Below are 18,785 nucleotides of genomic sequence, written 5' to 3' on the forward strand. Positions count from 1 at the left end.
CACCACCACCACCACCACCACCACCACCACCACCACCATCACCATCACCATCATTACCACCACCACCACCACCACCATTACCATCACCATCATCATCACCATCATCACCATCATTACCACCACCATCACCACCATCACCACCACCATCACCATCATTACCACCACCATCACCACCATCACCACCACCACCACCAGTATCACCACCACCACCAGCATCACCACCACCATCACCATCATCACCACCACCATCACCATCACCACAGCAACAAGTTGCCTCCTGCAGCGCATACTCTGTGGTGTGGAACCTGAAGGCCCACTGGCAGGAAAGTATGAAAGTATAACAGGGCTAAAGGCTCTGACCTTTCTTCCTACCCTGCCCACCCCAAAAGCATGAAAGCCACCCTGATATAACATGAAGGGCAACATCACGGACACTTTGACACCCCACAACCACATCCCCTGAACAGACGGCAGAGCAGAGAGACAGGTGGAGCTATTTTTCCCCCCCTCAGGTTCCAGGGGGAGAAAAAATATTTCAATGAAAATAAAAGTTGATGCTTAAAATTCTAGGCATTTCTAATTCTAGAGACAACTACTACTTCCTGTAAGAAATGGGCAACAGGGCCATCCCTGAGAAAATGGAGCTCAGAAATAGCCTGCAGCCAGTCACAAGTCTCCATGGCTGGCCACCACTTCCCAAGACAGTCTGCCCCTCTGTGCCCCAACACCCTACCTGCTAAGCCTAGTGGGTAGAAATCCAGGAAGCCAGGAAGACTCGGAAAGGAGCTGACAAGAGGAAAGCACCATGGCAACCATTCATGGGGCTGATACCTGCTCTTCCTAGCCTAATGCAAGCAAACAGCTTTCTGTCGCTGTGAGTCATTCCAGAAAATATTGGAAGTGCAGAAATCGGAGTCTTAACAGCTGAGGTGTTATATATACGACCTGCCAGGTGGCTGTGCATTTTGCCTTTTGATTGTATGTTTGTTTGATTGCTGGAGACACTTGAATGGTTAGTAATACTCTTAGAACAAAAAAGTTTTTTTGTGTCCTGTCATTTTTAACCGTATTGCTCACCTCAGAGGGGATGCTGGTTTCAATGCATGCAGAACATTGAGGTTAAATAATTTATTGGTGACACCAATTTATAGAGAACGTGTAGTCTCTCTTCATTAACAACACCCCATCCAGGGTCACTGTGTAACCCAGAAAAAACCTGGACACCTGGATTTCAGAAATAATTTATACAAGGCCCATATATATATAACAAAAAACCCAGGCAAACAGAGCATGCCTCAACAGAGCATGCGCCATGAGCTCATCTCCGGGGGGGGGCGGGGGGCGGGGGGCAGATAATAGGTGGAGAGCTTGTTACCAGGCTATTTACTAATTGACAGGGATTTAAAATATACAATATGAACTATTTAACCTGTAAACTATTAGAAGCAATTGGAAAACTACCTATTTGTAATAGTTAGGATAGCTTAGGCTATACTGAAATAAAAACTAGTCCCAAAGTCTTACAACATAAATTCCTTCCTCACTTAAAATCTATGTCCAAAATTGATCAGCACACTCATTTACAGTTTAAAATCTAAGACTTAGATAAGAGGAGAGGAGCGTGTTGGCTTTCTTAGAAGCTCTGCCCAATGGCCATCCAAAGGCGCAGAGCCACAGAAGGCTGGAAGAGAGGAACCCTCGCTGCCTGTGGAGAGTCCCAGCCCGCACACAATGCAGTGGGTTGAACCTGCCTCTGAACCTCTGTGCTAGCCTTGTGTCCATTGAAATATCACACTAGCCATGTGTGTCCCGACAATTTAGTAGGGATGCTACACATAGCACTTAACATTTTAGCACACAGACCAAAGCCAGGAAAACCTGGAGTCAGAAACAGAAGCAGGTCAAGCCAGAGCCGTCTAACCCCAAAGGTATTCACTGCCCATCCTCCCAAGTCGACTGGCCCGGGTCTGCCTGACTGTCTACAACATGGACCAGGGAAGTGTTGTGTACCTGCCTCCGAAGAAGCTGTGACAATGTGCCAGATGCCCACCTCATGGCATGCGTGGAGAGGGCAGAGCCACTGATTCTTACCTGGAACTGTGCAAACCGCCCCCCAGTCCTCCCCACCCCCTCATGGCAGAAGACAGGAGAGCAGCAACTTCCCATCAGAAATTTTCTTCTAAGCGATTTCCCACCCAACACATTTATCAATGATGCTAAACAAGATGCGACTGCAAATAATTTAATTTTTAAAATGTAAGCTTCCTGTTGCCATAGATCAATTAAACTCTCTCACTTTTATTGCCAGATTGACATGGGCATATTTATCACTGTTTACCACAGGAGCTCTGCTCTGCCTGCTCTGTTCAAAAAGCTAAGCGGGCGCCCTCTGAAACCATTCAGGGCCTTTGGGGACACAGAATGGGGCCACAAGGGAGACTCTACCCTGCCCCAGTCAGAACGGGAAAACAGAAGCTAGGGCAACTCATCCGCAGCTCCCTTTGCCTTGTGCAGATGCAGGAGTCAGCTGGCTGAGACAGGATTCTCTTCACTAACCCAAAAAGTTAAAGTAGGACAAGGGGGGCTCAAGGAAGAACTGGGGGTAACAGGCATCATAGAATTTATGAGGGAATCTGACATCTATACCAAAGCCCTTCCTTAGAAATTCGTTCAAAGTAACTCATCAGAGATAGGTTCATCAATGAACATTGCAAAGGCATTTATAATTGAGTTATCTCCAATGGGAAAATTTAGAAGCAACCTAAGTGTCCAACACTAAGGAAAGATTTAAGGTACCATGAAAAAATGTTATATAAAGGCTTACTAGATGACTTAGTGGGTAAAAAAAGAATGAACAGACAATCCCATTTACAACTTAACTGAAAGAAAAAAATAAAATACTCAGTGATAAATTTAATCGAAGAATTGAAAGATCTTCTCACCAACCACTATAAAACACTACTGAAAGGAACTCAAGACTGTGCAAAAACTGGACATATAGTCTGGGCTTATAACTAGATGAGCTGCTAAAGGGACATATACTTGGAATGAACATCAGATTCAATGTGATCCCAACCAAAATCCTGACAAGATCTTTCACAAAATCCAGATGACCACAAAAGACTCCAAATAGACACTGTGATCTTGAGCAAAAGGAAGAAAAGTTGAGATAACAAACTACCTAATTTCAAAATACACTACAGAGGTAGTTACCAAAGCAATACAGTACTGGCCTAAGGCAAGCATACAGCACAATGGAGCAGAACCCAGCACCCAGACATAAATCTATCCACTCATGATTAACTGCTCTCAATAAAGGCACCAAGACCACACCAGGAGATAGGATGGCCTCCTCAATATGAGACTTAGACAAAACCTGAAACTGCAGGACCACAAGAGTAAAACACAGAGCAATTATTTCTTTTTTAATTTTTTTCTATTTTTTGGAATTTATAATTTTATCATTTCTCCCTTTCTTATCCTCTCTCCAAGTCCATTTACCTTCTTTTGCTCTCTCTCAAATTCAAGGCCTCTTTTCTGTGACATATACAAATGTGTATATACATGACCACTCCTAAATAACAAATACAAGCTGTTCGGGCAATATAATGTTACTCGTATGTGTGTTTTCAGGGCTGGTCATTTGACATTGGATAACAGGCAGAGTGCTTTTCCCTGAGGAAGACTGTTTCTCCCACTCTCCGTATTCCTCCGCTGCCTATAGTTCTTCATCTGTAGTTGAGGCCTCTTGGGCGTCCCACTCCATGTTAGCCTATCTATTGATGTTGTCCTTGTTCAAGTCTTCTTTGGGTAGCCATGCTGGTGAATCTTCAAAGGTGTAGCTTCTCTAACATTTCTAGGGAATAGTAGAGTACAAGTGTTTCTTTGAGGGGGAGTTACATGTGTGTTATAACGCATGTGTAGAGGTCAGAGAGCAACTTGTAGGAATCAGTTCTCTCCTTCCACTGTGTGGGTCCTAGGGCTCTAACTCAGGTCATCAGTTCTGGTGGTCAAAGACTACCTGTTGAGCCATCTCATTGGCCAAAAAGAGCTAATTTGGGCAATGATTTTTTAAGGTACACCACCAATGGCAAAACCAGACAAATGAGGTTCCATCAAAGTTTGCAACAGTCATCATAAGGTAAGATAACTTCTGCAACATTTGTATGCCATGATTTTGTATTTATATGCCAGGTTTGCCAGCCATCTTTGCAGAAGTATAACAAACTGCTAAGACAAACAGCTTAAAAGGAAAGATTTCTTCTAACTCAAAGCCTTGGAGGTTCTAGTCCACAGCCAACTAGTCCTCCTGCTTTGGGTGTTCTGGTCCACAGCCAACTAGTCCTCCTGCTTTGGGACATATGGCAAAGTAACCTCATGGCAGAAGTGTACAGCAGAGGAAATCTGTTCATATCCCCAGTAGCCTAAGACCCCTGTTGTGGAATATTATTTTAAGATGCGTTACACTTGTTTATGCTATGGAACATTAGTTTTAATGATGCAAAGATGTGTTGCATTCTTTTAAGTTGCATTTGTTTAACTCTGTGAAATGGTGTTACTTTGTCTAAAACACCCGATTGGTCTAATAAAGAGCTGAACGGCCAATAGCAAGGCAAAAGAAAGAATAGGCAGCATTGTCAGGCAGAGAAAATAAACAGGAGAGATCTGGGAAGAAAGATGGGGGAGAGAGCAAGAGGAGGAGAGGAAGAGTCCAGGTGCCAGCCACCCAGCCACCCAGCCACCCAGCTACACAGCAAGTCACAGAGAAAGAAAAAAGGTATCCAGAAATAGAGAAAGATTTAAGCCCAGAGGCAAAAGATAAATGGGATAATTTAAGTTAAGAAAAGCTGGCTAGAAACAAGTCAAGCTAAGGCCAGGTTTTCTTAGATAAGAATAAGACTCTGTGTTATTTATTTAGGAGTTAGATGGCGACCCCCACAAAAAACAAAGGGCCAAAGAGTAAAAGAATAAAATACCAACTACAACTTCTCATTAGGTCCTACCTCCCAAATGTTCCACTGCCTCCAAAGAGGCAGTGTCCCCAAGAAATAGAGTCCCCAAGGTTGGGGATTGGACCCTTATCCAAAGCATGACACCATAAATATAGTATGAGATTTGTATCCAAAATATATAAGGAACTCAACTCAATAGCAAAATAATAATAATAATAACCTTATATAAATAAGCAACAGATTTAAATAGAAATTTCTCAAAAGAAGACAAAAGATGGTAAATAAATTTTACCATCACTAATTGTCATGGTTAATCTTGGTTGTCAAGATGAGTAAGCCTAGAATCAACTAAGAGATTATTCCCATGCTTACTAAACTACTCAAAACAACCAAGATACAGAACAAACCAGTTGTCCACTGACAGTTGAATGGGATTTAAAATGTGATGCTAATACAAACTCCATAGAACATTACTCACCTTTAAAAATAAAAACATTTACTACATTGTGAGTGGATCTGAAGGACATTGTGCTAAGTAAAAATAAGATGGACACAGAAAGAGACAGATACATCTCACACATGGAATCTGAGAAGCCTAACTCATGGAAGCAAAGAATAGAATGGTGGTTGCCAGGCTGAGAGCAGGGAATTTGGGAGATGTTATTCAAAGAGCAAAATGATTCAGTAATAAGACATAAATTAGTACCAGTGAATAAATAAAGCTAGAGTTTTCGTTCATAACACAAACAGAAGGAAAAACATCCAAAACGAACTCCAGATTTAATCATTGGCCACTCTACCATGCGGTGAGTAGGGTTAATATTGCTGGGTTATGTACTTGATATTCTCTAGACAGTAGATCTTTAATGTTCTTACCGCAAAAAGATATCTCTGTATGTGTGATGTGTGTGTGAATGTGGTAACCATATTGCAATGTATATCATATGGTACCTCATAAGTATATATAATTTTAGCTGGCAGATATATCTCAGTAAAGCTAGGGGAGAGGCAAAAAATTCACATTAGTGTCTCCAAAGAACATCTCCAGACACAGAACTCAGCACAAAAATTGAGACCTTGTTAAGAGCGCAGGGCAGGAATGGGAGGCCAAAGGACAGAGACATGCAGAATTCTATCCCATTGTTTGCAAGTTTGATGCTTTGAAATGTTGCATAACATGTAGGCCTTCGGCTATTAAAAATAAATGAACTCCTTCCTGAAAAAAAAAAATTGTGGCCCAACACACAGATTGCAGCTGACCTTGCAACCTAGGAGAGTGCAAAAGGTTCATTGCTCTGAAACACACACAGGCACACACACACATGCATGCACGCATGTGAACACTATGACTATAGTACATAATAATAATGTATTTAACTTTGGAGAAAAGAGGTGTCCAGAACAGGGCCAAACAGGCTGCCAAGAAGCATAACTGCAGGCAGTGGCCATGGGACAATCAACTCGAAAATGTGGTCTCTACTACCCCATGGACACGGTGGGGTGGGGTGTGTCTAGAGAGAAACTTCTACTGAATAAAAGATACTTAACACTACATCTTGCTGGGCAGTGGTGCCGCACACTTTTAATCCCAGCACTTGGGAGACAGAGGCCGGCGGATCTCTATGAGTTAGAGGCAAGCCTGGTTACAAAAGCTAGTTCCAGGCTGGCTCTAAAGCTACAGAGAAACCCTATCTTGAAAAACAAAAAACAAAACTACTTCATTTGGATTTGTAACTTTTTTTTAGTTTTTAGTCAGGACCTCACTATATAGCTCAGGTTAACTTTGAACTTACTCTCTAGTCCAGGCAGACCTCAAACTTGGAATTCTCCTGCCTCAGCCTCCCAAGTATTAGGATGATTACAGATTCAGGCCACCATGCCCAGCCTCGTTTGAGGTTTTAGACTTTTATTTATTAATTTTTTATCAGTTCTTTGAGGATTTCATACAGGCCTTGGATGTATTTGAATCATACTCATCCTGACTCCCCTGCTACTTCAGGATCTGCCCACAACCTCCCATCCCTCCCACACCCGCGTTCAGCCAGCAAGCCCCAGGAATCTGCTGCCTCCCCAGTGCTGGGACTCCAGGTGTGCACCGCCACACCTGGCTTTTTTTAAAAATATTTATTTATTTATTATGTATACAATATTCTGTCTGCGTATATGCCTGAAGGCCAGAAGAGGGCACCAGACCTCATTACAGATGGTTGTGAGCCACCATGTGGTTGCTGGGATTGAACTCAGGACCTTCGGAAGAGCAGGCAATGCTCTTAACCACTGAGCCATCTCTCCAGCCCCACACCTGGCTTTTACATGGGTTTGGGAGATAAAAGTCAGAGCCTCATGCTCGCAAGGCATGCTCCTTCCTGAGTGAGCCATCTCCCCAGCACTGACCCCTGAAACCTGGCACACTTAGGTCTCCCTGTCATACAACCAAATCCTTTAAATGTGCGCTGGCAACCTCCTTTTCTTCCTCTCTCTCTATTCTCCTGCTCTCTCAATATTATTTTTTAAAGAAGAGGAAGTTTAGTAACTAAAACATCTTAGATTTTTCTGTGACTGAAGGCAGGTAGGACCAGTGCCTATGTAGGCTCAGGAGAAATGATACCACCCACCTTCACAAACACACCCAGTCAGGTAAGTAATGAGGGTCACAGGTGTTTTAATCCAAGATATCCAATTCACATGTTGAAGGTTTCTCTCCTGTAGTCTGTAACTCCCTCTGATTTAATCAGCTCTTGAACATACATGGTCCATGAGTCTTTGGCCACATCCTTCCTTCCTGTCCCCCTGCTCCAACTCAGCCCCAGCCAGCATAGAGCTCACGGAGTACAACACAGAGCGCAGCAAACTCCTGAGCAGCTAGCGTGTCTCTCAGCTGCAGGAAAAGAGGGCCGAGGCAAACAAGGCAGTCCTTTCCCCAGACATGACAGTTCTCACTCCCACAACCTGTACCCACCAATGCTCTCCATCACAGGGCCCAAGCCTCTTCGGGCACACCTCTGGGTTTCCACCAGACATTCACAAGGCAACTACAATCCCCCAAACCATGAGGCCCTGGGCCCCTGGAGGCCACCCACCCATGTGGAACTCAGGACATCATGGAAGGACATGACCTCTTGCCTGAGCCCAGGCAGGAGCCAAGAAAGGTGTGACTGTCTTAGGCGTCGCCCCTCTAACACTAGGACCACAAGGCACCCTGGATTTCTCTAGAGGCAGCAACTATGCTAACTACCTTTTGTACGGACATTGCAATGTTTAGGTTTCCACATCTGCCCCATGGCTAAGAACCCTTGGGAGGCAGAGATTGCATACTCGGGGTGCATTCTCCCCCATCATCCCAAAGACACTCCTTTCGTACCATGCAGCTCAGTGTAAACCGTGCTGGCTCCTAGGCACCCTCCAGTTGATGCTGGTTTACCTGAAACTGCCATTCTCCTCTACCTGCTGAGAGGAAGTTCCCTGAGTGCCCATTCCCTGAATGTTCCCCCAGATTCTTTATCCCCACTCAGGGTTTGGAAGACACAAAGCTTCTCAGGCCGAAGAGCAGGAACATAACTAGGTCTTAGAATGGTGGTCAGATCCTACGCAGAGGGCAGAATGAGAAGAATATCACTTAGAGGACAGCCTAAATGCAGCCAGCTCAGGAGCAAAAGCTGCCTTCCTGACCCCTGTCCACCTGTCCTACCAATACCTGCTGTCCAAGTGTCACCAACTTTCATCCACTAAGCCCACACACCAGCATAGTAACTCATGGGAAGGAAGGAAATGCCTTCCTGCTGTCCTCCACTGGACTGCCATACGGATCACACCTACCTCTGGCCAAGACTCAAAGACTTGCTAGAAATCCCTTCCCCCTCTCAAGCACTCCACATCAATAGCAAAGGTGAAATACACACATGTACCCTATCTGTGATTTGATGCATTCTGGGAGAGGGGGTCATTCTTAAAAAGCAAAGCTAAACCCTCCTAAAACACTCATGACCATCTCATTCCTTCTCCATAAGTTTCCACAGGAAAGGAAAGGAACAAAACAAACAGAGGAAGAGCTACCACAGTCATGAGGTGAACCGCGCACTCCGAAACTCCAGCCTCCTTAGGCTGCACTCGCTAGAAGACTAGCCAGAAGTCATCTAAAGCAGCACCAGACTTTAGCACGTGGTTCCATGTTTCTCGAGACCCTGCACAGGCCTGTGACTTCCATCCACCAGCCCAAGGTCCTGGAAGGACCTGGGTGGCCCAGGCCTGGCCTGCATCTCTCCAAGGTTACATACCTCAACAGATTGAAGCTCAGATCAAGCCTCTTTGCAAAATGTCCGTAGTCTCTGCTGAGCTGCTCTGGGATTTCTCTGCAGTCCTGGCCTATGTAAGACACCTGGAGAGTAAATAGAACAGAAATGGAAATTACCCAGCTGCTCACAGCTCAGAGCCACTGACCCCATGGTTGCTTCTGCAGCTTTAAAGGCTGGCTCTTCAAAACAAAAAGGCTATACTGCGCCTATTCCCCCAAGCTTTTAACAACTCCCAACAGCTCCCCTTTCATGGCACAGTTAGTTTGGTGAAGACATATTGTGGCAAAACAGAAATTAGGTTAAAATTGGCTAAGATGAAGGCGCCCAAAGGAAGCCCAATGCCAGAGTATGTGGAGAAAAAGCCATCTGCCCTGACCTGGTGACAGCTGCCCGTCTGGCCCTTTTCGCTCTCCCATCCACCCCATAATACACTCGTCCTCACAGAAGACAGAACTGATGCTCTACCAAGCATGCCTCAACCTTTTCTTCCACTTCAGAAGCAGCCCCTGAAGTCACAAGGTAAAGCCTCCCACCTTCTGAGACTGCCACAAAATCTAATCTAAAAAGTTCATGCTCAACTATACAATCAAGTTATTTTTTAAAAAAAGAATCAGAAACACACTTAAAGTAAGGTCATGATTTTGTGTTGGCTTGCATTCACAGCTATCAGTGGGAGCATGCAGCCCTCACACTACAAGTTGGACCCCTGTACCCTTGAACCCCCTCAAGGTGCTAAAAAAATCAAGGCTGGGCAAGGAAATCTCCCCAGTCCATCAATGTCATCCTATTACCACTGTGTGTAAAATGCCCACCACACTCCCAATCAAACTGGTGGCAAGGCAAAGAAGGGCATGTAGCCGGAGTTTGAGGCTCTTCCATCAGGAAGATGTTTGTTTGTTTAATGTGTATGAGTGTTTTGCCTACATGTATATATGTGTACCACACACATGCCTAGTGCCCACGGAGACCAGAAGAGTATGTCAGTGCCCTGTAACTGGAGTTATAGATGGCCACCAGCCTCCATAGGGGTACTAGGAACTGGATCCCAATCTTCTGCAAGAGCAGCAAGCATTCTTTACTACCAATTGCTCTCCTCACCTCCCTTTTTTCTTCTCTTTAAATTTTTATTGAATTTCTGAGAATTTCATAAATTATATTTTGATCACATTCACCCTGACTCCTCCCAGACACAACACCAAGCTCCCACCTTCTCAGAACTTCACATTCGACTTTGATTTATGTTGACCATACACTCCTCGGTGTGGAACACACACTAGAGCACAGTTGCCCTGCCAGGGGCCACATCTTAAAGAAAACGGACTCTTCCTCCCGCAGAATGTCATCAGCTGTCCACAGTTCCTCGGTTATGGATGCCGACTCCTGAGCTTTGCCCCCATGATGAAATGCTGACTGACTTGGTCTTGTCCAGGTCTTGTGACGGTGACTACACCTGCTGACCATCCGTGAGTATGACGGTCCCGTCCTGTCTAGTGAACACTATTTCATGCCAGCCCTCCCTGTCTTTAGCTCTTACAGTCTTCCTACTCCCACTTCCTGATAGTCCCTAAATGGGGGGGGGGAAGGAAGAGGGATGTAGATGTCCAATTTTAGCCCTCCAATGACACCTACTCTCTGCACTTTGAACAGTTGGGAGCTTCACTAACCTCCTTCAACTACAGAAAGAAACTTCTCTGACATCTGAGAGCTGCACTAACCTATGAGTGCAGCGATATGAATTCAGAGAGTCGTTTTATATTATGTTCACTTAGCAGAATAGCAGTTGTCAGTTCATCCCTGAGGTGCTCACCAACCGTGCACTCTTGGCCAGATTCACAGTACCACGCATGAGTTTCCTCCTGTGGAACAGGCCTGAAGTCCCGTGATTGATTGGTTAACCCCGTAGCGTTCATGCTACCCTTGTACACAACTATGGTCATATCTTGCCATTCTGGTCATCATCACACTCACAGCATGGTGAGGCTGTATTGATGGCATTTTCCCCAGCAGTGTACATGGCACCCTCTAGCCAGAAAGCTTTTGTAAGTCTTTTGCCTCCTTCAGCATTCTTTTTATGTTTATCTTATTTATATAATCATTCAAGCATCTCATAAGTATTTCCAAATATTAAAAGGCCTAACTGAAACTAGATCCTAGAACTCCTGAGAAGACTTTCAGGGGCACTTCCCTCTACACTAACCACTCAGTTTGGGGAGTCCATTTTTAGGACTGCAGGCTTCAGGCAGAAAAGTACGCATGGTAGGTGACCAAGAGGTACACAGGTATGAAACACTACTGAACTATACTACCTTCAAACACCAGACAGAACTCTGGCCCTTTAAGTAGCTATAACACTGATCCTGGATTCCCACAAACCTACCTTCTGTACAGACAGACAATGATGTCTTGGGATGGCTGACAGAACCCCAGCGCACTATGGTTCTCAGTAGGGAAGAAAACATGTTGGTCATCAGTCATCCTGGACTGATGGAGCCTTATGAATGACAGATCTCAGAACTACAAAGCCATGTCTTTTTTCAAGGCACCGATCACCTCTTCTCTTACAAGGAGACAAACTATTGGCAGTACAATATCTCATGTTTTCTGTCTTCCCATTCACTGTATTTCAGTAACTTCATCCAGCAGGAAAGTGAGAGAGGAAAGGATAGAAAAAGTAGCTAATAATGTTGGGTGGTGACATCACACACCTGTGGTCCCAGCACTTGGGAGGCAAAGCAGTTGCCTGGGCAACTTAGTATGTTCAAAGGCAGCCTGAGTATCATAGCCATGTTTTGTACACCACGAAAAGACTACCACAACAAAATAATGTATAACATATTCTCTCTCTCTCTCTCTCTCTCTCTCTCTCTCTCTCTCTCTCTCTCTCTCTCTCGTGTGTGTGTGTGTTTATACACATGTGTGCCATGGCATATCCATGCTATATAAAAGGTAACTTGAAGTTTTCTCCTTCCACCATGTAGGTCCCCAGGATGAAAATCAGGCTTAATGGCAACTGCTTTTACCCACTGAATCATCTTAATGGCTCAAAATAATTTTGACTCAGGAAGATATTGATATGATGAATACCACATATGATATTAAATAATAATAATAATAATGGGATTTCACTTCAATATAGCTAGATGTCCCCTTTCTATATTAGATCCATTCTTTTTGCATCATTTAAAGCAATAAAGTAAGTTCTGTTTCGAAGTTGAGATGAAAATCATACACCAAGAAAAGATTGGGACTATAAGGTCCCAATTAATATAGGGGCTTGGTCTCAATCTGTAACTTGTTCTATAAATTCATATTAACCCTCCAGGTCCATGAGAAAACCCAGCATGTACCACCACCGTTTTGTACATCAATACATAAGTTTAGCCTTAAACAGGGATACTGAGCAATGTCCTCATAGCCTAGGCAAGGATTAGATCTAGTGGGGACCCAGCTTATTAAGTTCTCATATAGGGAAGAACTCCACAGCCTTCTTAACATAACACAGACACTTAAGAACAGATCGTGGTAAGTTCTGACTCACAAATAAAGACTTCCCAACTTGGGAACCACAGAGTGCTTACATGCCCATGCAGGTATGGGTGCTTCTGAACAATAGATGCTGATGGCTTCTAAACTAGTCTTCTGTCAGGAGGTGCTTCTAATGGAAGACCCCTTGGGACACCAGGAAACTTCAACTACAGTTTGTTCTCACTCTCCAGAGATGAAGACCTCCCAAGCTCCAAGATTAGCACGAGTCACTCTGGCAAGCCACATAGGACCACTCTGTTATAAGCCAGCAGCTTTTGGACATGTTGGTTAGGCTGGCCAGGCTGAAGGGCTCACACCAGTTGGGAGAGCCTTCAAAGCAGAGGCAGTCACTGAAGAGCAGGGCAACCACTAACTAGAAGAGAAAGTTGATTAGGATGTACTTCTGGGGGGAGAAGCTTTGGAACAGCAGGCAGCTTCTAACTGCAATGGCTTCTTCAGCATGGGGACAAGAGATGTGGTCACAGATGGACCTTAAGTGGCATTCAAGTTAGAACACAGCAGCATAAGAAGTCGTTGCATCTGACCCATTATTCTGTTTAGGCTAAGTTTAAGGACAAAATGTTGCACTTTTAACATTCCTACATTCTATATTTTAGGAAGGAACATCATTGCCAGGCAAACAAAAATTTACCAAGTTAGGATCAGAGATGTGGCTCAATCAACAGGGTGCCTGCCTGGTATGCATGGGTCCAATTCCTGGCACTGCATTAAGTGGGCACAGTGGTGCATGCCTGTAATCCCAGCACGTGGCAGGTAGAAGCAAGATAGTGGAAGTTCAAGATTGTCCTCAGTTACACAGTAAATTTGAGGCTAGCCTCGGTCACATGAGTTCCTGTCTCAGAAAGGGAAAGGGGAGAGACGGAGAATGGGAAAGAGAAAGGAAACGTGAAAGGATGGGGAAAGAGGAGGAAGGGGGAGGGAGAGAAGAAGAGGGGACAGTAGAGGAGAGCAGAGAAGAGAGGAGAAAAATATCTAGGCAAAGAGCCCTCCAGAGAGAAAGCGGAGAAAGCTGTGAGAATGTGTGAGTAGATGCCCAGCCCAGACACATACTTAGTCCCTGTGAGCAGAGCTGGAAAGGCGGCTGAAGTATAAGTGACCACAAATGTCTGCTTACCATCAGGACAATTGCTTCTGGGCCCTTTCTAATGTGTTAAGTTTGTCAGTCACCAGATTATCTAGGGCCCCCATCTATTACTGGGTTTGCAATCACAGGGAACATAGCTCTGGGTTCATTTGTGAGCACCAGCATAGCTATCTACCAGCTGCTTCCTTGGATAAGTCACAATGTCCTGGGGCCTGTTCCCCCTTTTGTTTTCTTCATTTAGAGAGCTGCATGTAGCAGTTCACTATGTAGCCGAGGATGACCTTTGGCTTCTGTTCCTCCTGCCTAGTTTATGCTGGGGACCAAACCTAGGGCCTTGTGCATGGTAAGCAGGCAGGCACTCTACTAGCTGAGTGATCCCCAGCCCTGCTTTCTCTTTATTAAATTTATCAAATACTGTCACCAACTACCATCAAAAGTAGTTACGATAGCACAATAACATTTAATAAATGCCAGTCATGTGCCCAACATCTTCTGCATCCTCACAAAATGGTCTTTGGGATCAGGCAGCATCATTGCCTTTGTACTTGTATGGCAGGAACAAAATAGCATACGAAAGATGCCATCTCTGTTGCGGAGAGGTCATCCAATCAATATCTGTTGTTTCAGACCAATATCCCCATGGAAAGGATTGGTTATTCTCATTATCTCTTGGGCCAAAGATTTCAGTGCCCAAATTTCAAGTTTACATTTATGTCTGTAACTGTATCCATGCTACACACTGTAGCTGTCATGCATTAATGGAAAAAAGGAAAATGTAATGTTGAATATAAATGAAGCATTCACACCAAGAAAAGCCAAATAAGGTCAGGCCCATGATGACTAAAAAGACTTTACAGAGAAAATGATGGGACAGTACCAACCCTCCTACTTGCATGTCAGCCACTGGCCCATGGTGACCCCAGAAGCAGCAATATGGCATCAGACAAATGTCACCAGCATCTCTCTAAATCATTTTCATGTTTACTGGAATTTTCCCTTGCACTTAAATCATCCCTTTATTTAGGATATATATTCTCTAAACACTGGAAAGGTTACATCTAATCATATATAAAGTTTTTCCCCTTTAAGAGGGATCATGATAGATCTAGAGAAATGGCTCAACAGTTAAGAGTACTTGCTGCTCTTCCAAAAGACCCAAGTTCTGTTCCCAGCACCCATGTCTGGCAGCTCACAACTACCTGGAACTCCAGCTCCAGGAAATCTGTCTTAGTCTGCTTTCTATTGCTGCGCTAAAGACCACTAAACAAAAGCAATTCGTGGAGAAGGGTTTGTTTGGATTGTATGTTTCAGATCACAGTCCACTGATGAAAGGCAAAGCGAGAACTCAAGGGAGGCACGACTCTAGCTTTTGTCAAGCTGACAAAAATCTAACCAACACAATACACGATGCACTCTCTTGCCTTTCTTGGGCACCCACACGCACTACTCACAGACACACAAATGCATGCAAGTAAAAATAAATATTTTTAAAGAAAAATCTAGTGCTGGAAATGTAGCTTCATGGTAGCATGCTTGCCTCGTAAGCAGAAGCATTGGGTTAGAATCCCAGCACCAAAATAATATTAATTAATTAATTAAAAGATCTACCTGATAGCAGGATAGATAGGTTTACTAGAGTATTAATTGGCAAGAGGCACAAATGCTACAAGGCATATCTGCTGATGTCCCAATGGGTGTATCTCTGGATGTCCTATAGCACACAGTAGCGATCTATTATGCTTTGTGTGTTTCAAAACAACCAGCAGAAGGGACTGCAAGACCCTAGCATAAGCAACTAAATGATATGCATTTACTATAATAGATAGACCTATTCCATTCTTCTGATTATTATATACTAGATGCATGTACTGAAATATTACACTGCACCCTGTTGAATAGGTGGTTTTTAGAAGGAACTTTCTGTCAGAATCATAAACATTCAAGGTGCTGTATCTCACAGTAGGTGCTGTTATAAATTGTGTGGAGCTGATGGTAGCAAATACTCTAACCCCAGAGTCAGGCACTCACATTCACTATCTAAATGCTGTATGAAAGGAGACAGTAACACCCCAGATACCCCTGTGGCTTCCTAGCTCCTCCCAGTACTTTATCTTGAAATACTGGACACGGCTCAAAACGTCTCACCCACAAGTCAGCAGATGCCCCTGAGCCCTGGGCAGCAGGCTCCGTTAGGGGCACAGGAAACGCCAAGTCTTGAGAAGGACAAGATAAGAAAAAGGAAGTCTGGGGAAGTTTCGACCTCACTGTTAAGTTCTCCAGGAACTTGGAAGAAACTATACAAAGAGAATGCTGGGATTGGAAATGCAGAGACCACCAAATGCATGAAGGGACCCTGCTTCTCAGGCAAATACACACAGGGGCCCCCATACACACACACACACACACACACACACACACACACACACACACACACCTCTTTCTAGGAAGTCAAACTCACTCCCAGAAGCCCCCTTTCCCTGGGTCAGATCCTCCTTTTTAGCCACTTAGCAGAGGCTGACAGCAGTTTGTCGGGCTCACTCCTCAACTCTGGACTTGTGCCTGTCTGAGGCTCCAGGCAAAGCCAGCAGTACTAGGAGATAAAGCTCTCAACAGAGCAGCAGAGAGCTGCTACCTCAGCTCATTCCCATCACCTGAAGGGTGCCTGGCACACAGTAGCCACTCAATAAATGAGGAAGGTACCACACTCCTGAAAAAGGAAAGAGTTTACTTTGGGGGCGCACGGCTGGCGTTCTTTGGGTTTCCGATTTGTAAAACCCCTGGGCATCTAAGGAAGGACAATTCCCTAGTCCCTCATACCACCAGACTAAAGGGAGAACTTTCAAAGCTCACCACTCTTTCACTAGGGTGGAGAAGAACTTGGCAAAGTGAGACCACTGGCTTCACGAGAGGGAGAGGGGGCGCAAAAGAGAAACCTTCATTTTTCAGCAGATAAAGGGCCCCTGCTCAGCCTGATGGAGTTTTCTCCAAACACTGCAGGCTGAAAGCGGGTACGGCTAGATGTCTACTATCCGGTGCTACCATCCATGCCCTAGTAATACCTCTTCAAGAAACCAGAGACCAAGAGAAAAATGTAGAGGACCCCAAGCCTCCACCAGCTGTGGAAAAGATCACTCTGGTAGCAGAGATGCCCACCAGCACCCAGCCAGAGGACACATTGTGGCTCTAGTGACCCTGTGCACTTTGCTGCCTTGGCCCCCTTCCTCCATGGAAATGTATCAGTCCATTTGTTTTACAGTACAGTTGCTCTAGTATCAACAGCTAAATGGTTGCCTATTAAAACATTTTCTTGCACACCAAAAATTCTTTTAAAACCAAGACTGTGAAAAAAGAAACTGAAACACTTTTGGTGGGTTCTGAAAAATATGAGTTACCAGGACAGGGTCTCAAGGCAAAGTTAGTCCCTAAGCGTTGATCAGTGTGACTCCAGGGACAGAGGAAGGCAGGGGTCTGGGCTGCTCACCACACGGCCAGGAAATGTGCCATGATCAAAAGAAGGGTCTGAACTCTTCAACCTAGAGCAAGTGTGGGCACTTGGCACACATCACCTGCACATGCAGCTATCCCAGGAAGACGGCGCTCATGTTAAGCCTTGGAGACCCGGGGCCTCGCTGTCCCTCCCATCCCCAGTTGGGCCCCAGGACTAATGGGGCTCGCTCGGACCAACTTACTTGAGTTCCACTGACCACTATCCCTGCCATGGTGGCTGGGACCCTGCGGCGGGCTGCACTGAGCAAAGTGGGCGGCGCAGTTCCGCACTGGGCGGTCAGCTGACCGGCGGAAGCCCCAGGCGCCGGCCGCCACCGAGAACTGCGCGCAGCTGTGCTGCAACCGCTCGCTTAACTAGACCGGGTGCACATAAACCTCGGCCGCCAGGCAGCTCGCAACAGGTGAGGCGCTGCACTGCACCTAACGTGGGGACCCCTCACGACTACTCCTCTCCTCTGCCCGGTTCCTCCCTGGGTCCCTGCGCCCCCAAGAAGTGCCCCCTCTAAAACCCAAAGCCCAGAACTTTGTTGCTTTCATCAGACTCAGTCTTCGGAATGAAGGAGGTCTCCATCATGGGCGTGCTTAGTTCCTGGCTCAGAACTGGGCCTTCCCAGAGTTTCACAATCTCGGTTACGTAACTGCCCTCCATTGCTGGAAGGAGGGGCCTCTTCACCCAAAGTTCCCTCCACAGTTTTGGCCTGGAAGGTGGTTGGGGAAAGGGGCTCCTGGTAGGATGGAGTTTCTATTTGTAAGAGGGAAAGCGAAGGAAAGTTGAATTGTGCCAGCCGATCAAACAACCGATACTCTTACCACATGCCCTCACCGTGTGCCGCCCCCCCCCCAAGCCTTTGACAGTGATGAACAGTAATGACAGTTAGGGGAAGGGAAACTGATAATGTCTCTAAATTTCAGAATCCTCTTATTCTCCTCCTCCAAGGGAAAAGACAATTGAGAACCAAAGCTATTAACTCGGTACGTGGCTGCCCTCAGCACCTGCCCACCTCCCACCCACCTTCTTCTCTAGAAGTGGCCACTGCCATCCCCTGGCCAGGAAATCCAGCACAGGACAGGTAGCTCCTACACTCCTGATTTCCTCTGGAACCTTCTCCCTGCCTTCTCTTGCCTTCCCACCTCCACCCTCGGGACACCAGTCCTTATGAATCATAAGGGTGGAAGCTGCCACTCGTATAGCAAAAGACAGACACGGTTGGAGGCCAGCAAGACCCTGTCTCAAAGAGAAGCGTGTGGGTGTGTGGGTGCGTGTGTGCGCACACACGCATGTGTGTGTAGAGAGAGCTAAACAGAGATGTGTTGGACAAAGGGTATAATGTTGAGTGCAACAGATTGAAGGGAGAAGCCCGGCAAGGCTGCCCCAACATCCCGTGTGGCCTCCCCTCCTCCCGG

At 45.5% G+C, this 18,785-nt stretch overlaps 1 protein-coding gene across 1 annotated transcript in view; it reads right to left on the reverse strand.

The window, feature by feature from the left end:
- Nucleotides 1-17,707, reverse strand: part of Lrmda (leucine rich melanocyte differentiation associated) — a gene marked incomplete at its 3' end in the record, with an annotated part of 791,991 nt that extends 774,284 nt beyond the window's left edge. The window contains exons 1-2 of the mRNA XM_050126940.1: nt 17,564-17,707; nt 9,227-9,327 (exon numbers count right to left, since the gene is read on the reverse strand). Coding sequence (XP_049982897.1) covers nt 9,227-9,327; nt 17,564-17,593 — 131 coding nt within the window. The remainder of the gene's footprint in view (nt 1-9,226; nt 9,328-17,563) is intronic.
- Between the last annotated feature and the right edge of the window lie 1,078 nt (nt 17,708-18,785).

The sequence above is a fragment of the Alexandromys fortis genome, unplaced genomic scaffold, assembly GCF_014885135.2.
Source record: "Alexandromys fortis isolate MF-2015 unplaced genomic scaffold, M_Fortis_MF-2015_v1.1 scaffold_273, whole genome shotgun sequence".
Taxonomy (NCBI): domain Eukaryota; kingdom Metazoa; phylum Chordata; class Mammalia; order Rodentia; family Cricetidae; genus Alexandromys; species Alexandromys fortis.